Source organism: Oncorhynchus kisutch, linkage group LG12, assembly GCF_002021735.2.
Source record: "Oncorhynchus kisutch isolate 150728-3 linkage group LG12, Okis_V2, whole genome shotgun sequence".
In the NCBI taxonomy this organism is placed as follows: domain Eukaryota; kingdom Metazoa; phylum Chordata; class Actinopteri; order Salmoniformes; family Salmonidae; genus Oncorhynchus; species Oncorhynchus kisutch.
In genome coordinates this window covers 43,904,154-43,931,461 of record NC_034185.2, presented here as the reverse complement: position 1 = coordinate 43,931,461, position 27,308 = coordinate 43,904,154, and the positions used below count along the sequence as shown (strand labels likewise).

Here is a 27,308-nt window from a genome sequence, read left to right as displayed (position 1 = left end):
ATTGAGCTCAGGTGCATCCTGTTTCCATTGATCATCCTTGAGATGTTTCCACAACTGAGGTAAATTCATTAGATTGGACATGATTTGGAAAGGCACACACCTGTCTATATAAGTTCCCACAGTTGACAGGGCATGTCAGAGCAGAAACCAAGCCATGAGGTCGAAGGAATTGTCGATAGAGCTCCGAGACAGGATTGTGTCGAGGCACAGATCTGGGGAAAGGTACCAGAAAATGTCTGCAGCATTGAAGGTCCCCAAGAACACAGTGGCTGCCATCATTCTTAAATGGAAAAAGTTTGGAACCACCAAGACTCTTCCTAGAGCTGGCTTTCCGGCCGAACTGAGCAATTGGGGAAGAAGGGCCGTGGTCAGGGAGGTGACCAAGGACCCGATGGTCACTCTGACAGAGCTCCAGAGTTCCTCTGTGGAGGAGGGACAACCTTCCAGAAGGACAACTATCTCTGCATCACTCCACCAATCAGGCATTTATGGTATAATGGCCAGACAGAAGCCACTCCTCAGTAAAAGGCACATGACGGCCTCTTGGAGTTTGCAAAAAGGCACCGGACTCTCAGACCATGAGAAACAAGATTCTCTGGCCTGATGAAACCAAGATTGTACTCTTTGGCCTGAATGCCAAGCGTCTAGAGGAAAGCAGGCACCGTTCATCACCTGGCCAATACCATCTCTACGGTGAAGCATGGTGGTGGCAGCATCATGCTGTGGTTTTTTTTTCAGTGCAGGGACTGGAAGACTAGTCAGGATTGAGGGAAAGATGAATGCTGCTCCACAGCGCTCAGGACCTCAAACTGGTGCGACACTCCACATCCAACCTGACAGATTTTGAGATGATCTGCAGAGAAGAATGAGAGAAATTCCCCAAATACAGGTGTGCCAAGCCTGTAGCGTCGTACCCAAGAAGACTTGAGGCTGTAATCGCTGCCAAAGGTATTTCAACTAAGTACTGAGTCTGAATACTTATGTAAATGTCATATTTCAGTTTTTAATTTTTAATACATTTGCAAACATTTTAAAAATCGTGTACTTTGTCATTACGGGGTATTCTGTGTAGATTGATGAGGGGAAAAAACTATTTAATCCATTTTAGAATGAGGTTGTAACTTAAACAAAATGTGGAAAAAGTCAAGGGTTCTGAATACTTTCCAAATGCACTGATATATATATATATATATATATATATATATATATATATATATATATATATATTTATTTAGTTTTACAAAAAATATATATGGGGATTGGAAATTATGCAGACAATTACATTGATGGAAGCTACAATCTAAATGAAATGTTAAAGGTGATCTATCCCCCAATTTTTTGGTTTGTTTTATAAGTATAAATATTGTAAGTCATGCTATGGTTGTGCCGGGGTTGTACTTCAGACTTTAAGGAAAGTGTGAGTGTGTTATGGCTGAGATCTGCAAGTGTCAGACAGGTGGATGGTTAAGTTAGCATCTCTATTGCCTTCCTGAGAGCTGAAGTACTGTTGCCCCCCAGCCTAGAAATGCCTTGGCAATGCAGTGTCTAAATTCCAACATAGTGAAATCATGATATTGGTTGGGACAGATACTGTACCACAACCCCAAAAACTACATTACTAGACCATCAGTTCTGAAATCTCTGGGTCAAAGAAGGCTGGGGATTGACTAACCCTGGAAAGATAACTCTAGACAAAAGGCAGGCTTAGGGTGAGTTAGCTACAAAGCTTTCGGGAAACTCACCCCCTGGATAGTTAGATTCAAACAATGCAGAGCCAAAATGGCCCTTTCTGTTTTAAGTTAATGCTGACGCAATTCTCCCGCTTTAGAGCAATCTCAGTTCAAACTTGGTAGGATGCTTTAAACACTGGGCACATTCATACTCCCTTTCTATCGACAGAGGAGCCCAAAACCACAGGACTCAGGGGAAAGGAGATTATTTAAGTATTTACCTCTTCTCTTTGGTGCCATTGTCGGGGTGTCAAATGGTGTGTGTGTGTATATGTGTGAGTGTGTGTGGGTGGGTGTGGGCGCATGCGCAAGGGACAGTTTGTCATCAGCAGCTCTTGACCGGGGAGGTATGTGTGTCTCCCCTGTCAGGGCAAACTGGCAAACTGGCTGTGGTGGACAGACAGACAAACACACAGACACACACATAAACACATTCCAGCGGAGGCTGAGAAGGCCTGAGAGCCACCAGTTCAGAAATCCCCGTGACCAATTAGGAAGACCTGGAGACTCCTAGTCAGTTGGAGCAAAGAGAAGGGGAGAGGGGGAGTGAGAGACAGGGGGTGGGTGGGAGAGGGAGAGAAAGAGGGAAGAGTGAGGGAAAGAGAGCAGGAGGGGATTGAAAGGGAGGGAATACAAGAGAAAGAGTGACCAAAAAAGAACAGCATGAAAAACGAGGCAGTCGTGTAAAGTAACTAAGTAGTAACTAAGTACTACTTAAGTCGTTTTTGGGAATATGTGTACTCTACTTTACTATTTATATTTTTGACTACTTTTACTTTTACTCCACCAAATTAGAAACAAATATATGTAATTTTGCTCCCATACATTTTCCCTGACACCCGAAAGTACCAGTTACATATCAAATGCTCAGGCAGGACAGCAATATGGTCCAATTTAAAAACCTATCAATATAACACGTTGTCATCCCTACTGACTCTGATCTGGCCGACTCACTAAGCGGAAATAATGTGCTTGTAAATTATGTCTGAGTGTTGGAGTGTGCCCCTGGCTGTCCTTACATTTAAAAAACAAGAAAAATGTGTAGTCTGGTTTGCTTAATAAAAGGAATTTTATTTACTTTCACCTGTTACTTTTACTCAAGTATGACAATTGAGTACTTTTTCCACCACTGTACTTAATTAAGTACATTTAAAACCAGATACGTTTAGACTTTTACACAAGTAGTATTTTACTGTGTGACTTTCACACACTTTTACTTGAGTCATCTTTACTTGAGGTATCTTTACCTATATTCAAGAATGACAATTGAGTACGTTTTCCACTGAAAGGAGGAGAGAGAAAGTAAGAGGGTGGAGAGAAATGGAACTCAGGAATAGAGAGGAGTTAGAAGCACAGAAAGGAGAGAGAGAGAGAGAAAGAGAGAGAGAGAGAGAGAGAGAAAAGAAAGAGAGAGGGAGGGAGAGTCAAATGGTTGTGAACTCTTTAATCCTGTTACCCCTTACTGATGTGTCTGATTGACAGGACTTTTTGCTCGCTTTCCATAAGGCGTTCACCCGCAGGCGTCCTAGTATTGTTATCTTTTGAAAACGTCTGTTAGTCAGTCACACTAGCAGCCACCCTGTGGACACTAGGCTACATTTATAAAGTAAGTAAAAGTAACTAGCCTTGCACAAGCCTAGGCATTTGTGCAAGCCAGAATGGCTCATTGGAAATGGAAACTATCTGTTTATGTAGCCTGAGGCAGCTTGATGTACAAGTACACCCCCTGGACAGGACACTAGTCTATCGCAGGGCCTTACACCCAATCTATCTCCTTAACATTTACAAAGTATTAGTGTCAAATTTTCCAAAAATCAACTTTTTGGTCACCACCTATGAAGTCTATGCAAGTCTAAAAAACGATTGAATATTTGGATATCACTACTTAATTGGAGTGACATTTGGAAAACAAAGAAGCAGTCTTTTTTAATAGAGATCGTACTGTATATCTGCAATATGAATGCAACCAAGAATCTGCTATGTTTGGTGCTTAAATAGTCATCATGAATCCAAACACACACACACCTACAGTATGTACAGTGGGGCAAAAAAGTATTTAGTCAGACACCAATTGTGCAAGTTATCCCACTTAAAAAGATGAGAGAGGCCTGTCATTTTCATCATAGGTACACTTCAACTATGACAGACAAAATGAGAAAAGAAAATCCAGAAAATCACATTGTAGGATTTTTTATGAATTTATTTGCAAATTATGGTGGAAAATAAGTATTTGGTCACCTACAAACAAGCACGATTTCTGGCTCTCACAGACCTGTAACTTCTTCTTTAAGAGGCTCCTCTTTCCTACACTCGTTACCTGTATTAATGGCACCTGTTTGAACTTGTTCTCAGTATAAAAGACACCTGTCCACAACCTCAAACAGTCACACTCCAAACTCCACTATGGCCAAGACCAAAGAGCTGTCAAAGGACACCAGAAACAGAATCTGCAATAGTTAAGCAGCTTGGTTTGAAGAAATCAACTGTGGGAGCAATTATTAGGAAATGGAAGACATACAAGACCACTGATAATCTTCCTGGATCTGGGGCTCCACGCAAGATCTCACCCCGTGGGGTCAAAATGATCACAAGAACAGTGAGCAAAAATCCCAGAACCACACGGGGGGACCTAGTGAATGACCTGCAGAGAGCTGGGACCAAAGTAACAAAGCCTACCATCAGTAACACACTACGCCGCCAGGGACTGACATCCTGCAGTGCCAGACGTGTCCCCCTGCTTAAGCCAGTACATGTCCAGGCCCGTCTGAAGTTTGCTAGAGAGCATTTGGATGATCCAGAAGAAGATTGGGAGAATGTCATATGGTCAGATGAAACCAAAATAGAACTTTTGGGTAAAAACTCAACTCATCGTGTTTGGAGGACAAAGAATGCTGAGTTGCATCCAAAGAACACCATACCTACTGTGAAGCATGGGGGTGGAAACATCATGCTTTGGGGCTGTTTTTCTGCAAAGGGACCAGGACGACTGATCCGTGTAAAGGAAAGAATGAATGGGGCCATGTATCGTGAGATTTTGAGTGAAAACCTCCTTCCATCAGCAAGGGCATTGAAGAGGAAATGTGGCTGGGTCTTTCAGCATGATAATGATCCCAAACACACCGCCCGGGCAACGAACGAGTGGCTTCGTAAGAAGCATTTCAAGGTCCTGGAGTGGCCTAGCCAGTCTCCAGATCTCAACCCCATAGAAAATCTTTGGAGTGAGTTGAAAGTCCGTGTTGCCCAGCAACAGCCCCAAAACATCACTGCTCTAGAGGAGATCTGTATGGAGGAATGGGCCAAAATACCAGCAACAGTGTGTGAAAACCTTGTGAAGACTTACAGAAAACATTTGACCTCTGTCATTGCCAACAAAGGGTATATAACAAACTATTGAGATAAACTTTTGTTTTTGACCTTATTTTCCACCATAATTTGCAAATAAATTCATAAAAAATCCTACAATGTGATTTTCTGGATTTTTTTCTCATTTTGTCTGTCATAGTTGAAGTGTACCTATGATGAAAATTACAGGCCTCTCTCATCTTTTTAAGTGGGAGAACTTGCACAATTGGTGGCTGACTAAATACTTTTTTGCCCCACTGTATATGTATCTGAATGTCACAGAAACGTTTTCACTTTCCTAAGCTGAATGCTAGACCAAAGATAGATAGACAAGAGCATCTGCTTACAGCTGACTAAAATGTAAATGATGTGGTTCTCCCCACCACAGGTTCCTGGAGGTCATAGAGTCACGTCCCACAGAGCTAGGCCTACAGAGGATCAGTTTGATTGTAGCTCCAGAGCTGAAGAGATGTCTTGCACAGTTGGGCCTCAACTTAGAGGACCGGGAGTTTGAGAAGCTTTGGAAGAAGTGTGTTTCCCTCCTCAAAATCTCTCTCTATATATGTATAAATAATTTATGAATAATACGATGTGATACATAAGTAAAGTATAATGATTTTTGAAACGTTCAACATTATATACTGCATTTTCTGCATTTAAGTATGTGCATCAGAGTTGGAGTCAAATCAAATTTAAGTCAAATCAAATTTCCCTAAAAAAGCTGAAAAGGTGAAGCAATTTTTAAAAAATGTTTTAAAAAAAAAATATGCCGTTGAAGTCAGGAGTTTACATACACCTTAGCCAAATACATTTAAACTCAGTTTTCACAATTCCTGACATTTAATCCTAGTAAAAATTCCCTTTCTTAGGTCAGTTAGGATCACCACTTTAATTTAAGAATGTGAAATGTCAGAATAATAGTAGAGAGAAGGTCAAGGCTTTGTGATGGCCACTCCAATACCTTGACTTTGTTGTCCTTAAGCCATTTTGCCACAACTTTGGAAGTATACTTGGGGTCATTGTCCATTTGGAAGACCCATTTGCGACCAAGCTTTCAACTTCCTGACTGATGTCTTGAGATGTTGCTTCAATATATCCACATAATTTTCCTCCTCATGATGCCATCTATTTTGTGAAGTGCACCAGTCCCTCCTGCAGCAAAAGCACCCCCACAACATGATGCTGCCACCCCCGTGCTTCACGGTTGGGATGGTGGTCTTCGGCTTGCAAGCCTCCCCCTTTTTCCTCCAAACATAATGATGGTCATTATGGCCAAACAGTTCTATTCTTGTTTCATCAGACTAGAGGACTTTTCTCAAAAAGTACGATCTTTGTCCCCATGTGCAAGTTGCAAACCGTAGTCTGGCTTTTTTATGGTGGTTTTGGAGCAGTGGCTTCTTCCTTGCTGAGCGGCCTTTCAGGTTATGTAGATATAGGACTCGTTTACTGTGGATATAGATACTTTTGTACCTGTTTCCTCCAGCATCTTCACAGGGTCCTTTGCTGTTGTTCTGGGATTGATTTGCACTTTTTGCACCAAAGTACATTCATCTCTAGGAGACAGAACGTGTCTCCTTCGTGAGCGCTATAACGGCTGCATGGTTCCATGGTGTTTATGCTTGCGTACTATTGTTTGTACAGATGAATGTGGTACCTTCAGGCGTTCGGAAATTGCTCCCAAGGAAACAATTGTTGGAAAAATGACTTGTAGATATAGGACAAAGTAGATGTCCTAACCGACTTGCCAAAACTATAGTTTGTTAAAAAGACATTTGTGGAGTGGTGGAAAAACGAGTTTTAATGTCTCCAACCTAAGTTTATGTAAACTTCCAACTTCAACTGTATATACAGTACCAGTCAAAAGTTTGGTCACACCTACTTATTCCCGGGTTTTTCTTTATTTGTACTTTTTCTACAGTGTAGAATATTTATTTGAGATTCTTCAACGTAGCCCCCCTTTGCCTTGATGACAGCTTTGCAGACTCCTGGCATTCTCTCAACCATCTTCATTAGCCAGTCACCTGGAATGCATTTCAATTAACAGGTGTGCCATGTTAATTGCTTAATTGAGTTCAAGTAACAGACACCTCAACATCAACTGTTTAGAGGAGACTGCGTGAATTAGGTCTTCATGGTCGAATTGCTGCAAAGAAACACTATTAAAGGACACCAATAATAAGAAGAGACTTGATTGGGCCAAGAAACACGAGCAATGGACATTAGACCGGTGGAAATCTGTCCTTTGGTCTGATGAGTCCAAATTTGAGATTTTTGGTTCCAACCGCCGTGTCTTTGTGAGATGCAGAGTAGGTGAATGGATGAGCGCCGCATGTGTGGTTCCCACCGTGAAGCATGGAGGAGGAGGTGTGATGGTGGGGGGTGCTTTGCTGGTGACACTGTCTGTGATTAATTTAGAATTCAAGGCACACTTAACCAGCATGGCTACCACAGCATTCTGCAGCGATACGCCATCCCATCTGGTTTGCGCTTAGTGGGACTATCATTTGTTTTTCAACAGGACAATGACCCAACACACCTTGAGGCTGTATAAGAGCTATTTAACCAAGAAGGAGATTGATGGAGTGCTGCATCAGATGACCTGGCCTCCACAATCACCCGACCTCAACCCAATTGAGAGGGTTTGGGATGAGTTGGACCGCAGAGTGAAGGAAAAGCAGCCAACAAGTGCTCAGAATATGTGCAAACTCCTTCAAGACTGTGGGAAAAGCTTTCCAGGTGAAGCTAGTTTAGATAATGCCAATAGTGTGCAAAGCTGTCATCAAGGCAAAGGGTGGCTACTTTGAAGAATTTTAAGTCTAAACTATATTTTTATTTGTTTAACACTTTTTTGGTTACTACATGATTCAATATGTGTTATTTCATAGTTTTGATGTCTTCACAATTATTCTACAATGTAGAAAATATTAAAAAATAAAGAAAAACCCTTGAATGAGTAGGTGTGTCCAAACTTTTGACTGGTACTGTATATATTCAAACCACTTCATATATTGAGTGACTTCAATTCCAATGTTCACCATATGCATGTATGCATGTTCAGTATTTCCTTTATGTATTCATGTACTGTCTGTGTGCATTGTATGAGGAAAACTGTAGTGGTACACCTCATTGTATGATTTTAGAAAATATGTTGACGAACAGATTTGACAGCGAAGGACTTGGAGCCGTGAACGTGAGAGGTTTGCTAAGGAAACTTGGACTGAGCCAGAGAAAGACCTCAGACACCAACGATAATAATGATCAAGTTTCATCTTCTATCAATGGTGAAGACACCAAAGGTAAGAACAAATGAAAGACATTCTGCATATCTTCATATTCCATCAGAAACGGTATGAGTCAAAAGATGTGATGCTGTTCACCACATTTGGTAATGTCTCTTTGTTGTTACTTAAACTTCAGTATTTACTAAAGTTTTGACTCAAGTATTACGTTTTTACATATACTTAAAGATGCAGTCCGGGATCTTAAGCACAACAAATTTGTAACATATTTTACCAATTGAATTCATAACATATCATATGAATTGCACACACACACAAAAAGTTTTTTTGCAGGAAGTAACATATCAGACGAAATGGATGACATTGTACACAATTGGATGACGTAGTACACAAAAAACGGGAACCTGTTTTGGCTCGTGAGCACCACTTTCAAAACTGCTGTCTGAAATTAAACAAAAGTTCTGGAGCATCACTTTAAGTATTACGTTTTTAAGTAAGTATTAACTACTGCATTAACAAACATCTGTTAACGTTTCAGTGGGTTGGAGCATGGCTCTTGCAACACCAGGGTTGTGCCTTTGAATCCCGTAGTGTAAAACACTTAATGTAGGTGTCCCTTTCATATGTTGCATGGATAGAAGCATCTGCTAAATGACCATGTTATCAATTCTATTATCATACATTACATCCAGAGACAAGAACAGTTAGTGTTTGCTGTGACCAATAGTTACCAATAGAGGGCACTGTAGTATCATACCAGTCAAAGGCACCTCCCTTATAAAATACTGCACAGTTCTACATCTTTAATCCATTCAAAGTTCCCTAAATTAATATGTATCATTTTAAATGATTGATGTTGGATGTTCTTCTAATCTGAGTACCCCATAACCCCTATGATATTGAAGCTGTTACTCTCCACGGTATGACTGGGTTAATATGCAATCCACAGTTGGGATATAATGGGAAATTTCCGCTGTTTTTAAAGGTGCGATCTGTAGGTTTTCCACATGCAAACAAGCTTTATTGTCTTAAATAACTATTCGTTAATAAATTCATAAATTATTTATTAGTTAAGTTTAGGTACATGTAAATTCTTAAAATTTCGAGGGCTATGTGTCTGTAGCTGAAATTACCAGTGTGGAATTTTACAGTTTGCTCATCACTCTTTTTTTTACCCATCATGGCCTTATGCTTTCAGCCAGACCCAGGGCCCTGTCGAAGTCGGAGGAGGAGCGTGGGGTATCCATCACCATGGAGAAGTGGCTGAAGGACAAGTTTAGGGAGGGCGTCCAGAGAATGAAATCCCAGTTTGACCAACTGGATCCAGACCAGACCTGCAAGGTGAGTCTGTTGACAGCTAGGGATTGGAAACAGGTGAAGATTCAATATTGTTTCACTTTTAGTCAAACTATTGGCCTGGTATTGAACTGAAGAAAGAAATAAAGAAATTTGACGTATTGAAACTAGGTCTGTGTGTTTGCCGGGACATTTGTCTAGGTGGGCCTGGAGGAGTTTCTGCAGGTGCTGAAGATCTTTGGCCTGAATCTAAAGAGGGAGCATGTGGGCTTGTTTTTGGCTCGCTGTGGCCTGGGACTCAACAAGACAGGTGTGATCCATTACCCAGAGTTCCTCCGCATGTTTCAGGACCGCAGCGAGGAAGGGGTCACACATAGGATCCTATCCAATCCACAACACAGGTCAGAGGTCACAGCCGGACAGTTACAATCCAATGGGCAAAACTGGTTGTGTCCTTGAAGTTCTTTTGTGACATTGTTGTCCAGTTGTAAACTGTTTTTATTCTATTTAACTAGGCAAGTCAGTTAAGAACAAATTCTTATTTACAATGACGGCCAAACCCGGACGACTGGGCCAGTTGTGCACCTCCCTATGGGTCTCCCAATCACAGCCGGTTGTCATACAGCCTGGATTCAAACCAGGGGGTCTGTAGTGACACCTCTAGCGCTGAGATGCAGTGCCTTAGAGCACTGAGCCACTCGGGACCCCCAATACTTCACGTACAGTCATGGCCAAAAGTTTTGAGAATGACACAAATATATATTTTCACAAAGTGTGCTGCCTCAGTTTGTATGATGGCAATTGGCATATACTCCAGAATGTTATGAGGAGTGATCTGATGAATTGCAATTAATTGCAAAGTCCCTCTTTGCCATGCAAAATAACTTAATCCCCCAAAAACATTTACACTACATTTCAGCCCTGCCACAATAGGACCAGCTGACATCATGTCAGTGATTCTCTCATTAACACAGGTGTGAGTGTTGACGAGGACAAGGCTGGAGATCACTCTGTCATGCTGATTGAGTTCGAACAACAGACTGGAAGCTTCAAAAGGAGGGTGGTGCTTGGAATCATTGTTCTTTCTCTGTCAACCATGGTTACCTACAAGGAAACACGTGCCATCATCATTGCTTTTGCACAAAAAGGGCTTCACCGGCAAGGATATTGCTGCCAGTAAGATTGCACCTAAATCAACCATTTATCGGATCATCTAAAACTTCAAAGAGAGCAGTTCAATTGTTGTGAAGAAGGCTTCAGGGCACCCAAGAAAGTCCAGCAAGCGCCAGGACCGTCTCCAAAAGTTGATTCAGCTGCGGGATCGGGGCACCACCAGTACAAAGCTTGCTCAGGAATGGCAGCAGGCAGGTGTGAGTGCATCTGCACGCACAGTGAGGCAAAGACTTTTGGAGGATAGCCTGGTGTCAAGAAGGGCAGCAAAGAAGCCACTACTCTCCAGAAAAAACATCAGGGAAAGAATGATATTCTGCAAAAGGTAGAGGGATTGGACTGCTGAGGACTGGGGTAAAGTCATTTTTTCTGATTTTCAGATTGTTTGGGGCATCCGGAAAAAAGCTTGTCCGGATAAGACAAGGTGAGCGCTACCATCAGTCCTGTGTCATGCCAACAGTAAAGCATCCTGAAACCATTCATCTGTGGGGTTGCTTCTCAGCCAAGGGAGTGGGCTCACTCACAATTTTGCCAAAGAACACAGCCATGAATAAAGAATGGTACCAACACATCCTCCGAGAGCAACTTCTCCCAACCATCCAGGAACAGTTTGGCGACGAACAATGCCTTTTCCAGCATGATGGAGCACCTTGCCATAAGGCAAAAGTGATAACTAAGTGGCTCGGGGAACAAAACATCGATATTTTGGGTCCATGGCCAGGAAACTCCCCAGACCTTAATCCCATTGAGAACTTGTGGTCAATCCTCAAGAGGCGGCTGGACAAACAAAAATCCACAACTTCTGACAAACTCCAAGCATTGATTATGCAAGAATGGGCTGCCATCAGTCAGGATGTGGCCCAGAACTTAATTGACAGCATGCCAGGATGGATTGAAGAGGTCTTAAAAAAGAAGGGTCAAAACTGCAAATATTGACTGTTTGCATCAACCTCATGTAATTGTCAATAAAAGCCTTTGACACTTATGAAATGGTTGTAATTATACTTCAGTATTGCATAGTAACATCTGACAAAAACATCTAAAGACACTAAAGCTGCAAACTTTGGAAATTAATATTTGTGTCATTCTCAACTTTTGGCCACGACTGTATTATTAGCGACCACAGAATGTCTTTACCTGGTTGCAATCTGTTTATGTGACGTCTCATTAACCAGAAAACCAGTTTACACCCTTCAGTGATGTCATTATTAGGCTACGCACTCATGCACTGACTGGTTCAGTGGAACTGGTTTGTTCTTGTTTATGGATGTGTGATTTGATTTTGTATTTCGTCCTCATGCCCTGAGGGGACTTAATCGAAGTTACAGATTGTATATTTTACATGTAGTTTAGAGTTCGAGTTACGAAGGCTTCTGGAAGTGCACCCTTGAGCTGCGACTTTTACAGTAAAACGTGCCCAGAGTACTCCCGCTCACATCTAGCCTTCCTCTGTGCCACACTTATCAATTTATGCTTAAATGTTTAAAAGGCAGCAGAGGTTTACACTATGCTAGCTAGTAGGGTATTCAGAGGCTAATTTATTACTTTCCTGATTAAGGACCCTAAATTGGATAAAGTGGGACTAGCAAACATTAGCACAGATGAATTTAGTTGAGTTTACAGTCCCATTCCCGGGGATGAGTTACCACGACGATAGCATACGTCAGCCGTCCTTTGTCGGAGGTTATCTCTACCCAGATTAAGCGAAGTGTGTGTGCGTGCGTGTGTATGTGTGTGTTTGGGGGGCTGCTTGACATAAGACTTGCGAACAGGACTTGATGGGTGGGTTTTACGTATCATTGTGTACTTTGGGCTTTGGGGTATTTACGTTGGGTTGTTGAAGCCTGTAAACTGGAGTTAGGGATCTATGGTCACAGCACAAGTACACTGAATAGAAACATAAATGCAACATGTAACAATTTAAAAAATGGTACTAAGCTACAGTTCATATACGGAAATATATCTTGTGTGACCACCATTTGCCTCATGCAGTGTGACACATCTCCTACACATAGAGTTGATCAGGCTGTTGATAGGGGCCTGTGATAGTGGTCCGGACATTTTCAGCTTCCAGGAAATGTGTACAGATCTTTGCATTATCATGCTGAAACATGAGGTGATGGCGGCATATAAATGGCATGACAATGGGCCATTTATATGATGGCCCATTCGTCATGGTATCGCTGTCCAATCAAATTGCCATCGATTATACGGCGGCTAAGTGCTGTATCCAGGCACTCCATTCGTTCATTTTGGTACAGTGTGTCACCTTCTCTGATTATCAAGCTGTTTTCAAACACAAAGCATACCGGTATTAGATTTTTTAAATGTCATATACTATAAAACTTTATGTTTTTGCAGAACCAAAATGCCTACTGTTTATGCAAGAACGGGTATCCGGACAAGGCCAATGTCTTCTTTTTAACACAGGTTTCACCATATCCAGGGGAGCATCAGCCATGCGTCCACAGTCACCATGGTGGAGGCTAAACTGGCTCGACTCTTCCAGTCAGAGTACCTCGCTCTGTTAGAAATGTTTCAGTAAGTATAGAGTCACATGGTGACTCAACAAATAGCAAATATGAGCATATTGTAGCAGCTAGATACACTACATGACTAAAGGTACGTGGACACCTGCTCATTGAACATCTCATTCCAAAATCATGGACATTGATATGGAGTTTGCTGTTATAACAGCCTCCAGTCTTCTGGGAAGGCCTTCCAATAGATGTTGGAACATTGCCGCGGGGACCATTCAGTCACAAGAGCATTAGTGAGTTCAGGCACTGATGTTGGACGATTAGGCCTGGCTTGCAGTCATTCATCCCAAAGGTGTTCGTTGGGGTTTAGGTCAGAGCTCAATCAGTCAAGCCAGTCAAGTTCTTCCACACTGATCTCAACAAACCATTTCTGTATGGACCTCGCTTTGTGCACAGGGGCATTATCATGCTGAAACAGGAAAAGGCCTTCCCCAAACTATTGCCACAAAGTTGGAAGCATAGAATTGTCTAGAATGTCATTGTATGCTTAGCGTTAAGCTTTCCCTTCACTGTAACTACAGGGCCTAGCCCGACCCATGAAAAACAGCCCCAGGTAGGGTTGTGGCTGTCACAAATGTTCGTCAGCTGGTGATTTTCAAGCAAATAACTGTTGGTTTCACAGTAATTGACAGTTCATTAATATAAACAAATTTAGCATCTGGATACTTCCACACATAGCTTACAAGCCGCTGATGCAGACCTTTGGAACATTTACATTTTAAAAAGTCTAATAAATCCATGCTATATAGCCTACACCTTCACAATAAATCCGTTATTTATTTTAGACAGGTTTAAAGAAGTATGATATGAAGAAAATGTATTCTATTTCAGAAGTACAGAATAGCATACTCTGAGCTCTTCGTATGTTAGGTCCTGGGGCAGTATTCACAAAACCTTCTTAAGAAGAAATTCCTTCTTAATTAAGTGACATTTTTTCCTTAACTATAGTCTTAAGAAGAAAGTTAAGAAACATTGCCATTCCTCAATAAAGTTATTGGAAATGTTCTTAACAAGGTTTTTCCTAAGTTTCGTCCTAAGAAATAAGTAAAGAAGGAATGGGATTCATGAAATAATGCTTTAGAATTTCTTCTTGGAAATGTACTTAACTTTAGGACAGCTAAACCCTTGTCTTGAGACGAATGGATACTTTTGTAACCATAAATGTTTTCTTGCCCCACAGACAGAGTTGGCTACCGGATATTTACATACAGCAAGAACACAAATTAAACATGCATTATCTAGCTAGCTAGTAATTTACAATATATTACAATATTCTAGAAGCGTAAAAAGCTAGCGCTATATCTTTTCAATTTGCAAAGAAGAACTTGGATAGCTTAGCTAACATTTACGTCGTTAGCTATGTTGGCTATAATGTCTTTACGCTTTAGCTAGCTAACGTAGCTAATTAACTTACCGGTCGCACAGTCCCTCTACCACCATCTCTATGATGGACGACACCCTCTCCTCCAGCTGGTCCACATGAATGGTCTCTCAGCTCCCTTCTTCTTAGCAGCCAACTTGATGTCGGACCACTTCTTTTTTACGGTGTCACTGTCTCTTGCCATACCCCCAATGGCAGAGACAGACTTGGCCACTCTCGCCCATCCTTTCTTTTTGGTCTCTGCAGTGACCCCGCAGTTATCAAGTCTCCCCAACAGCAACCTTTTCCTGGGTGCTAAACTCAGCAAAAAAATAAACGTCCTCTCGCTGTCAACTGCGTTTATTTTCAGCAAACTTAACAAGTGTAATATTTGTATGAACATAACAAGATTCAACAACTGAGACATAAATTGAACAAGTTCCACAGACATGTGACTAACAGAAACGGGATAAAGTGTCCCTGAACAAAGGGGGGTCAAAATCAAAAGTAACAGTCAGTATCTGGTGTGGCCACCAGATGCATTAACTTAGGGCTGCAATCCCGTTAACGGGATCGATATGACAACAGCCAGTGAAAGTGCAGGGCGCCAAATTCAAAACAACAGAAACCTCATAATTAAAACTCCTCAAACATACAAGTATCTTATACCGTTTTAAAGGTAATCTTGTTGTTAATCCCACCACAGTGTCCGGTTTTAAATAGGGTTTACAGTCGGTTATGTTAGGTCACCACCAAGCCACAGAAAGACAGCCATTTTTCCAGACAAAGAGAGGAGTCACAAAAAGCACAAATAGAGATAAAATTAATCACTAACCTTTGATGATCTTCATCAGAGGACACTCATAGGACTTCATGTTACACAATACATATATGTTTTGTTTGATAAAGTTCATATTTATATAAAAAAATCTCAGTATACATTGGAGCTTTACATTCACTAGTTCCAAAAACATCCAGTGATATTGCAGAGAGCCACATCATTTTACAGAAATACTCATTATAAATGTTGATGAAAATTAAAGTGTTAGACATGGAAATATAGATATACCTCTCCTTAATGCAACCGCTATGTCAGATTTTTTTTTAACTTTACGGAGAAAGCAAACCATGCAATAATCTGAGATGGCGCTCAGAAAACAAATACAATTATCCGCCATGTTATGTTACAATTATCCGCCATCAGAATGCACTCCCAGGAATCGCATTTCCACAATAAATGTTTGATTTGTTCGATAATGTCCATTATTTATGTCCAAGTAGCTACTTTTGTTCGGGCGTTAGGTACACATATCCAAACGCTCGTGCAGGTCAGGCATAACGTCGGACAAAAAGTTATATTACAGGTCGTAGAAACATTTCAAACTAAGTATAGATTCAATCTTTAGGATGTTTTTATCATAAATCTTCACTAATGTTCCAACCGGAGAATTGCTTTGTGCTTAGAGAAGCCATGGAACGCAGGTCGCTATCATGTGAAATGTGCATGACCAGGAAATGGCTCTCTGCCAGTAACCTGACTTATTCAGCTCTTATTCAGCCCCACATCACAGTAGAAGCCTCATTCAAGTTTCTAAAGACGGTTTACATCTAGTGGAAGCCCTAGGAAGTGCAAATTCATTCATATCCCACTGTGAATTCAATAGGGGCTAGGTTGAAAATCTACCAATCTCAGATTTCTCACTTCCGGTTTGGATTTCTTCTCAGGTTTTTGCCTGCCATATGAGTTTTGTTATACTCACAGACATCATTCAAACAGTTTTAGAAATTTCAGAGTGTTTTCTATCCAATACTAATACTACTATGCATATATTAGCAACTGGGACTGAGAAGCAGGCCATTTACTCTGGGCACCTCTGGGCACCTTTCATCCAAGCTACTCAATACTGCCCCTGCAGCCATAAGAAGTTTAAGTACTGCAGTGCATCTCCTCCTCATGGACTGCACCAGATTTGCCAGTTCTTGCTGTGAGATGTTACCCCACTATTCCACCAAGGCACCTGCAAGTTCCCGGACATATCTGGGGGGAATGGCCCTAGCCCTCACTCTCCGATCCAACAACTCCCAGACGTGTTCAATGGGATTGAGATGTGGGCTCTTCGCTGGCCATGGCAGAACACTGACATTCCTGTCTTGCAGAAAATCATGCACAGAACGAGGAGTATGGCTGGTGACATTGTCATGCTGGAGGGTCATGTCAGGATGAGCCTGCAGGAAGGGTACCACAATGAGGGAGGAGAATGTCTTCCCTGTAACATACAGGGTTGAGATTGCCTGTAATGACAACAAGCTCAGTCCGATGATGCTGTGACACACCCCGCCCCAGACCATGACGGACCCTCCACCTCCAAAATCGAGGCCTCGATGTAACGCTCATTCCTTCGACGATAAACACGAATCTGACCATCACCCCTGGTGAGACAAAACCGCGACTCGTCAGTGAAGAGCACTTTTTGCTAGTCCTGTCTGGTCCAGCGATGGTGGGTTTGTGCTCATAGGCAACATTGTTGCCGGTGATGTCTGGTGAGGACCTGCCTTACAACAGGCCTACAAGCCCTCAGTCCAGCCTCTCTCAGCATCTTCCGGGCAGTCTGAGCACTGATGGAGTGATTGTGCGTTCCTGGTGTAACTCGGGCAGTTGTTGTTGGCATCCTGTACCTGTCCCGCAGGTGTGATGTTCGGATGTACCGATCCTGTGCAGGTGTTGTTACACGTGGTCTGCCACTGCGAGGACGATCAGCTATCCGTCCTGTCTCCTTGTAACGCTGTCTTAGGCGTCTCACAGTACGGACATTGCAATTTATTGCCCTAGCCACATCTGCAGTCCTCATGCCTCCTTGCAGCATGCCTAAGGCATGTTCCCGCAGATGAGCAGGGACCCTGGGCATCTTTCTTTTGGTGTTTTTCAGAGTCAGTAGAAAGGCCTCTTTTAGTGTCCTAAGTTTTCACAACTGTGACTAATTGTCTACCATCTGTAAACTGTAAACGACCGTTCCGCAGGTGCATGTTCATTATTTGTTTATGGTTCATTGAACAAGCATGGGAAACCGTGTTTAAACCCTTTACAATGAAGATCTGTGAAGTTATTTGGATTTTTACGAATTATCTTTTAAAGACAGGGTCCTGAGATAGGGACGTTTCTTTTTTTGCTGGGTTTCTTTCATCCACCATCACTTCAATCTCTTTTCCTGGTCATCCATTTTAGATTTTGATATGGCTAGTCTGATGTCTATAATGTATGAAAAATAACAAAATAACAAAATCCGATCATCCCTGTCACATAGGCTTATTTATTGGTTTCAAGTACGTCACTAATGTCAATGCAACATAAGAAGATACTAATGTAGTTCTTAAGAAAGATATGTGCTTAAAACCGATGTGCTTAATATTAGGAAAGTTGAGAAATAAATATAGTAGGACTAGCCTATAGAAAGCTGATGGGATCCTCCTTTTTTTAGTAGAGGCCATCAATTGTATCGCCTATAGGAACGTTGCGCAACGTGAGCTCATAGGCTCTCATGAAGTGTTTGATTTTCGAGCATATTTTCATTGATGTCAGAGCGATTAGACTAAAGGGACAATAGAGTGCTGACTACCAGGCAGTTAGCAAGTTTGGTAGGCTTCTAATGACCATCAGCAGCATCATAGTTTGGAGAAGCCTCATTATGGTGACAAAACGGTCACATGGAATATGACTGCCTTCATGACTCTTGACCGCTGGTGTGGCCTTAATACGATCACCGCAACAGTCTTAGCCCCAGACCATTATTCCCCCTCCACCAAACTTTATAGTTGGCACTATAAATTTGGGGCAGGTAGCGTTCTCCTGGCATCCGCCAAACCCAGATTCGTTCGTCGGACTGCCAGATGGTGAAGCGTAATTCATCACTCCAGAGAACGCGCTTCCACTGCTCCAGAGTCCAATGGCGGTGAATTTTACACCACTCCAGAACAACACTTGGCATTGCACTTGGTGATCTTAGGCTCATGTGTGCGGCAACTCGGCCAAGGTAACCCATTTCATGGAGCTCCCGACAAACAGTTCTTGTGCTGGCATTGCTTCCAGAGGCAGTTTGGAACTCGCTAGTGAGTTAAAAAATTATCATTATTATAATTTTTTTAAATTTTACCCCTTTTTCTCCCCAATTTCGTGGTATCCAATTGTTGTAGTAGCTACTATCTTGTCTCATCGCTACAACTCCCGTACGGGCTCGGGAGAGACGAAGGTTGAAAGTCATGCGTCCTCCGATACACAACCCAACCAAGCCGCACTGCTTCTTAACACAGTGTGCATCCAACCCGGAAGCCAGCCGCACCAATGCGCCGGAGGAAACACCGTGCACCTGGCCACCTTGGTTAGCGCACACTGCGCCCAGCCCGCCACAGGAGTCGCTGGTGCGCGATGAGACAAGGACACCCCTACCGACCAAGCCCTCCCTAACCCGGTGGCTGGGCCAATTGCTAGGCCAATTGTGCGTCGCCCCACGGACCTCCCGGTCGCGGCCGGTTACGACAGAGCCTGGGCGCGAACCCAGGGACTCTGATAGTACAGCGCCCTTAACCACTGCGCCACCCGGGAGGCCATTATCATTATTTTTTAAATAAATGTACCTTTATTTAACTAGGCAAGTCAATTAAGACCAAATTCTTATTTTCAATGACGGCCTAGGAACAGTGGGTTAACTGCCTTGTTCAGGGGCAGAACAACAGATTTGTACCTTTTCAGCTGGGGGATTTGAACTTTCAGTTACTAGACCAATGCTCTAGCCACTAGGCTAACCTGCCACCCGAGGACAGGCAAAACATGTTTACGAGTTTCAGTACTAGGCAGGCCCATTGTGACCCACCACTTCGCAGCTGAGCCTTTGCTGCTCCTAGACATTTCCACTTCACAATATCAGCACTTACAATTGGCTGGGGTAACTCTAGCAGGGCGAAATATGACAAACTGACTTGCTGGAAAGGTGGCATCCTATGACGATGCCATGTTTAATACACCTGTCAGCAACGGGTGTGGCTGAAATAGCCGAATCCACTAAAGGGATGTCCACATACTTTTGTATAGATAGTGTATGGTCATCTCAATTGGTTCCTGTCTTTCTTTATTTCTCTCTCTCTCACTCTCTTTCAATGTGCTTTCCAAAAGTTCATTCAACAGAACATAATGGGGAAAGTGATACATTTTATAGTTTCAGATATGCACTGAGTATACAAAACATTAAGAACACCTGCTCTTTCCATGACATAGCCTAACCAGGTGAATCCAGGTGAAAGATATGATACCTTATTGATGTCACTTGTTAAATCAACTTCAAACAGTGTAGATGAAGGGGAGAAGACAGGCTAATAAAGATTTCTAAGCCTTGAGACAATTGAGACATGGATTGTGTATGTGTGCCATTCAGAGGGAGAATGGGGAAGAGAAAATATTTAAGTGCCTTTGAACAGGGTATGGTAGGTGCCAGGAGCACAGGTTTGTGTCAAGAACTGCAACGCTGCTGGGTTTTGCACACTCAACAGTTTCCAGTGTGTATCAAGAATGGCTCACCCCTCAAAGGACATCCAGCCATCTTGATACAACTGTGGGAAGCATTGGAATCAACATGGGCCATTATCCCAGTGAAACGCTTTCGACACGTTCTAGAGTCCATGCCTGGACGAATTGCGGCTGTCCTGAGGGCAAGGGGGTGCAACTCAATATTAGTAAGGTGTTCTTAATGTTTGGTATACTCAGTGTAGCATAGTTTTGAGAATGAGGCTTTGATTCTAGCCCTTCTGTGCAGGGGTGAATATAGATATACCATCTCTGCCCTTTTCCCCTAGTGCTGTGTTTTAGTGAACCAGGCCCTCTCTTTACCACTTTCCACTACCGTTCTCTACATTTTGTGTCTCAATATGATTGGGGTCACACGCAGGCTTTTGCCTGGTCAGAGGTCATAAACTCCTACATTTCACCATAGTCATACCTCATTAAGATCAAGCCCTTAAAGTGTATAGTACCTCTTCACTTCAGGAAATGAACCAGCCTATGTCAGCTGGTCCTTGCTGCTTTAGAATAGAAGAAAACCTCTCCAAACTCAAACAACCTCTCCAAACTCAAACAACCTCTCCAAACTCAAACAACCTCTCCAAACTCAAACAACCTCTCCAAACTCAAACAACCTCTCCAACCTCTCCAAACTCAAACAACCTCTCCAAACTCAAAGCCCAAGCTGTCCTAATGCAAAAAAAAAACTTAACTGACCCAGTCCCAAACGTTTGTGATTATCTTGAACTGTGAACTGTGAATACATATGTACTTGGCACAAATGTTGAGTGGAATTCAACATGGAGGTCAGTGAAATAATACATCTGTCACATTAACATTTGACCTGGTCTTATTGAGGTGTTTTGTCTCTCCTACAGGAGCATTGATAAATGCCACAGGAGGGTGGTGAGCCAGGAGGAGTTTCGAGCAGCGATTGAGAGCAGGTATTTTGTCCCTCTCCTGTTCCTCTCGTAGGTTTTGACTTTGTTGTATTGAGGTGCCATTTTTAGAACATCCTTGGATTGTCCAGCTAATTTAATTTGAAGCGCATTGTGGTTTCACACACAGTACCAGTCAAAAGTTTGGATACACCTACTCAATTCCAGGATTTTTCTTTATTTTTACTATTTTCTTGGCCAATTGTGCTTCTCCTCATGGGTCTCCCGGTCGAGGCCAGATCTGTAGTTTGCATTGCATTTTGTAGTTTGTATTGCAGATTGCATTTTTGCAAACACTGGAGTGCCTTGGACCGCCCTGCCACTCGGAAAATCCATGTCATTTCATTATTTTTATTTATTTTTAAATGTACTATTCATTTCTACTATTCATCTAATGAATGGCCTAATATGTAGCTGATATTTAGCATCTTACTTCGATTACACATCTGTAGCCTCTCTCTTCCAGCTGTTCCTGTGCACACTATAGGCTATAGGCAACGCAAGCCTCTCCGCTATTCCTCTTCACGTGAAATCTCAGGAAAATCTATAGGCTACAAAAGCTATAGGACATATCTTTTTAGCCTTTTTTATATTAGACCTACTCGCCTTTTCTTGGCGAGAAGCAGGCTTGCTGAATGTAAAATAGGCTTAGGCCAAACGAACTGTCGGGGAAAGTTAAGGAGCGTTGGTGTGATCACTTTGGCAAGGGATGAGAACATTGTAGCATTAATGCAGGGACAGACAGAGAGAAAGCACAGCGAAAAAGAAGAACCAAACGAATTGACAATCATTAGAAAAATGGAAATCATGATGACATAATGTAAAAGATGGCTAAACAGCGTTTGTTGTTGATTTGCTACATTTATTGAGTTAAGAAAAAAATCATTACATGTACATTGAATAATTATTTGCAGTTGTCACTATGACAATGAACATAACCTGAAGCACTGAATGGTCTGTGTTACCACCGATTTACAAGTTTTCTCTCTGAAAAATGTAGTTAATTTAATCTGATTGTCGTAAGGTTCCATGACTTTGTCCACACAGGGCATCTGAACACACAAAATACATTAGATTACTTTCATTACATTTTGGGTGTTTTATACCTGTGGTATTCCCGTCAAAATGACCGGTCATTAGATATGAACAGGTGAGACTACAATTAGTGAATAAAATTGAGTTCAGGCACTTGCCCATTCATCGGATGGACACACTTCCTTTCCCAGACCTCCACATGCATGTGTGTTTGAGCACACACACACACACACACACACACAACACCTCACTCCCCTTGGCTTCCATGGCAATCCCCACGGGAACCTTCCCCAATAGAATCTTTCCCCCACGGTAAACACACCTGTTGGTATTCTCTCAAACAATCTCAGCATTCTTTCAATAATATATAGAACTTTTCTCGCAGCTCTAGTATACAAGGCTTTTTTGAAGTCTTGAACATAAAACTTTCTGCGTTACAAGTGTTACCAATTTGGAGTTTTGTAAATAGTTTTGAAAATTCACAACATACTTGTGAAAATAGCACCAAAGCGATGGGAAAAAAACAGTATATGTCCTCCTCATGTAGACTGGATGAAGGTGTCTTCGTCTATATAACCCTCAACCATCCAGATGTTGTTTTGAAAATGCCAAATTAATCTGTGCTAAGTTAGTTTGCCTCTATGTGTATTTCTCCGGTTGACTAGTTTGAGGTGTACTGCATGTCTGTGTGTGTATATATATGTGTGTGTCTGCCTGCGTGTGAGTGTATGAGCATATATTTGTGTGTGACATCGTTGTGCACCATTAATCCTCTGATTGAGAGAGGATGTGTCCATCTCAATGTGATGGCTGGAGAGAGAGCTGATTGACACTTGACCCGGCTGTGTGGGGCGAGGAGGGGGCCTTTTCAGAGGGCTAATGACCAGCGGCTGCTCAGGGGCATTGTGGGCCATGGCTAAGTGACTGGGCCGGATGACCACCCTCTGTTCTGACCCAATGCCTCTCTTTTGTCCCCCCTCAAACCCTTTTCTTGCACCGTTAACCCCTCTGGACACACACATACACACACACCCTCTCTAGATTTGGCCTGGAGGTCGCGGAACCTGAGTTTGACCAGCTGCTGGACAGGCTGCCCCTGGACAAGGACGGAAATGTCCAGTACCCAGTCTTCATGGCCGTTTTCGACACAAGGTAATCCCCCCGACTCACCCCCACCCCTTCTCTCCTTGACCACTCCACCATCCCTTCACTGGCGTTAACTTGCCTCCCCCTTTCTCTCTCTCTCTCTCCATTTTTCTCACTCTTTCACTCTCTCTCTCTTTTACTTTCTCGTTCTCTCTCTTCAGTGAAATCTCTCCACTTTGCTCCCTGAATGCAGCTTTAAAATGTAGGACATCTTCACCCATTTATTTTTATTTGTTGTTAATTAGCTCTGTCTCCGTTTTCGGCACGTGTTGTAAACTTCCCCTAAACCAGCGATTCTCAACTGGTGGACCCACATTTTGGTTGTGGGAGGTTTTGAATGGGTTGCGAGTGTCTGAGTAAAAAGAGTACAAATACTACAGTCGGAACTTAAATGACTAGGTATAAAATGTGTATAAATGATACTGAACCTATATTTTCAATAATTTATTCTCTGAACTATTTTGTGGTCTCAAAGCAGTAAGCTTAACATTCTTCATCGAGAATATGGGCAAAATGTAATTATTGACAATGGAAAAGGTGGGACTATTGTTCCCTTGTCATATCATTTGTACATTTACTATCAATATAGCATTAATATAGGATTAAGCATTTTTGATTAAGCATTTTTGCAACAACAAAAAAATCACGCTGCGAATATTGGATTGTGACTGAGACAACCTGGTTCAATTTGGGTCCTGAGGCAAAACCCGTTGAGAACTACTGCCCTAAACCACTATTATATCCAAATGGTGAAGTAAAGGGTTAAGGCTCTACAATTAACTAACATAGATCCTCTTTTAGTTATTGGTCTTGCACACTCATTTAGAAATCCTCAGTCTTGAATCCAGCCTAGGAAAATCATAGAAGATCATAAAGTAATGTCAAATGAAGTACAATAGTAGCCAGTAAAGTTTTATGGAGAGGTTTATGGTCCAGCACTGTTCATTTATATGTATATGTAATCATCCTCCATAACCTTTCAAACCTCAAAATAAACTAATATTGCTCTTCTTGCTTAGTTCTTTTTTGGGGGGTTCATAATGGAATATGGAACAGAACCAGTTTTGTATTTTTTTGTATTTTACATTCCTGTGAAACATTTTAATTCAAAGGATAATCATATAGAATTTTTAAATATATATGTTTAAACATATTTTGTACAAATTAAAAAAGCATTGTATGTATTCCCACCGCTGTAGCTTATTGCTTTTGTTTGCATCCTGAAACATTGCTGACATTGACAACTTTCAGAATGCTATTCCACACTCAATTATTTGTTTTGATTTTGACATTTTTAATATTCCTTTTAGACTGCAGAAGGCCAGTCAAAACATTTATTTTATTTCAACAAGTAATGTCTTGAATGTAGATTTGGATTCATAGTATTCAGCATTTTTACATTGCCCTGTGTTTTAGGCTCGAAGAATCACAAACTACTTGGTAGTGTGTTTTCCTTCTTCTTAATTTGATCTATATTGTCACAGAAAAATAATCCTTCAGATTTGAACGTTTAGTCCATAATGTTCCTTGATTGGTGTCTAGGCTATTAGCTGGCCGAAATAGGCTACATGAATGTGCAATACTGTTTATACAGCTATGTGTTAGTGTGGGTTTTCAGTGAATTTGTGTAAATCACAAAACATACTCAGCAAAAAAAGGAGTGAACAAATTAAGATCCCACCTCTATATATATCAATCGAATTCAGAGCAATTTTACTATAGATTAAATCCTGATATTACACAAATAGTTAAGTATGTTATTATTTTCAAATATATAATTTTTCATCATTTATTCACTTATTCTCAAGTTGTTTCTATTCACTTGACACAAAGTTAGGGTTGAAGATATATAGGTCAACAAGGTTAAACGTGATGGGCGAGTGAGAGGACAGCATCTTATGCACGTGAACCCCCAAGTTGCCTTGCACCATCCAATGAATGGCCAACAAAAACCATCCCAGTGTAAACGTTTCTTAAATTGAACAGGGTAATGAATTTTAAACTGCCATAGTAACTTCTCCCAGACATGTGGTTTTAGTGTGTGAGTGTGGGAGGGTGTGTGTGGTTTGGATTTGTGGATGTGTCTGTGTCTCTGTGTGTGTGTGTGTATGAATGTGAGGATGTGTGTGTGTGTGTGTGTGTGTGTGTGTGTGTGTGTGTGTGTGTGTGTGTGTGTGTGTGTGCGTGTGCGTGTGCGTGTGCGTGTGCGTGTGCGTGTGCGTGTGTGTGTGTGTGTATGGGATAAAGACCTAGAAAACCAGCCTGGCTTAGTTGACAGGTGACAAGGGTTATTTTGAATGGGGATTTTGTAATACCAACAGTGTGGAAAGGCCTGGGTACCAAGGGAGCCCTGAAAAGAGAGAAAGAGAACTTTTATGCTAGCAAAGGAGGAGAGAAAAGCCACCCGAGACTCCGGGGGACTTAGGATCTCCCTAATCAAACTGCTCCACTGTCTAGCGCGCTCATTTTTATTCAAACCAGAGAAAAAGCTAAATAATTTCAATCGGATTGATCCCCTGTGTCAGTGCCTGTGTGGTATTTTCACTCCCTTTTCTTCCTGTTTGTCCTCAACTTTGACATATCAGTCAGGCAGGGCCCTGGGCTGTCCATACAGAGGCCTGCTCCAGAGGCGGCTGAATGTTTGAAATGTTGGATAAATTGTTTTGGAATTAACGTCAGCTAATAACATACCATACCCAAAACTTGGTTTGTGACACAAAACACAGTGAGAATAATTAACAAACTTAACTTATGTCCAAACAACTCATGTTCTCATTTCCCTATGGTATCGAGTACAAACCTAATCAATCTCAAACAACAACTGAGACAACCACAACAATGTAGTTCAATATACGCCAGCCAATCAGTGTGCCTGTTGTGTTTCTACTTTGGTATTACATACACTTGCGAAGGCCATCCTTTTCGGTCCTGAGTGACATGTTTTGGATGGAAAGCAGATAACATATCAACCAGCATGAGACAAGATTCCCCTAGGTGCAGATAAAGGATCAGCCTCCATCCCCCAATCCTAACCGTAACCAATAGTGTTGTGAATTCAAAACTCTCCCAAGATCAGCGTCTACTCTAAGGACAACTTTACCCTATCCCCAAAAATGTACATCAACATCAGACAGAAAAAGAGGCAACTCTGATTCACTAATATAAGCTGATCATAATTGTATTATTATTTAAAGGTTGATTTATTGATGGATTTTATTTGACAGTAAAAAAAAATATACATACACATACACACAGTACATACATTTTTGAAACATGGGAATCACACAATAAAATCAATTACTTATTTCCATTGTGGTCCCTTAAAGTGCATGGTAAAACACATTACATAGATACAGGAATTGATACATTATAGATGCAGACATGAACATGGCTTCAGTCATCAGCCAGCTTTTGGCATATATATATATTTTTTTTATCAGGTTGGTATAGCTTTAAGTTGTTGTAGTAGTTTGTTCCACTCAAAAGTAACACTATATAGAAAAGTGTTCTTACCGGATAGTCTTACATTTGAAATGGTCAATATCAGAGTCTCTGGTGAACATCTCATAATAAAAGTAAAATCATTGGATAGGTAGGCTACCTGGGAGCTGTGTCGGTAATAATTATTTGGACCAGGCCAAGTTAAATTAATACAACCCTTTACTCTACCGATTTCCAGCCTAGCAGATTAAATTTCTCAACCTCCACATTAGTACATAGAGCGAGTTTAAAGGTAGCAAAATGACGAAACACTTCACTCTAACACAATCACTGCGCATGTGCACAGGCTAACTTCACACTGTGTACAGCGTGGTGGCCACGGGACCAAAACAGTGGAAGAGTTCAGCCTCGCACTTCAACGCTCATAGTTTTTGCAGAAATGTACCCACTATGCTGTTTACTTTCTTACTTTATATCTACCTCATATTGCTAAAACAAAACAAGCTTGTTTTGACTGGTCTGTAGT

General features: G+C 41.7%; 1 protein-coding gene across 1 annotated transcript in view; it reads left to right on the top strand.

Moving 5' to 3' along the window:
- Positions 1-27,308, top strand: part of si:ch211-197n1.2 (EF-hand calcium-binding domain-containing protein 6) — an 81,837-nt gene that overhangs the window by 7,491 nt on the left and 47,038 nt on the right. Inside the window, exons 6-12 of the mRNA XM_020497024.2 lie at positions 5,461-5,601; positions 8,232-8,368; positions 9,510-9,652; positions 9,809-10,008; positions 13,208-13,318; positions 21,101-21,166; positions 23,237-23,347. Of these exons, the coding sequence (XP_020352613.2) occupies positions 5,461-5,601; positions 8,232-8,368; positions 9,510-9,652; positions 9,809-10,008; positions 13,208-13,318; positions 21,101-21,166; positions 23,237-23,347 (909 nt within the window). The remainder of the gene's footprint in view (positions 1-5,460; positions 5,602-8,231; positions 8,369-9,509; positions 9,653-9,808; positions 10,009-13,207; positions 13,319-21,100; positions 21,167-23,236; positions 23,348-27,308) is intronic.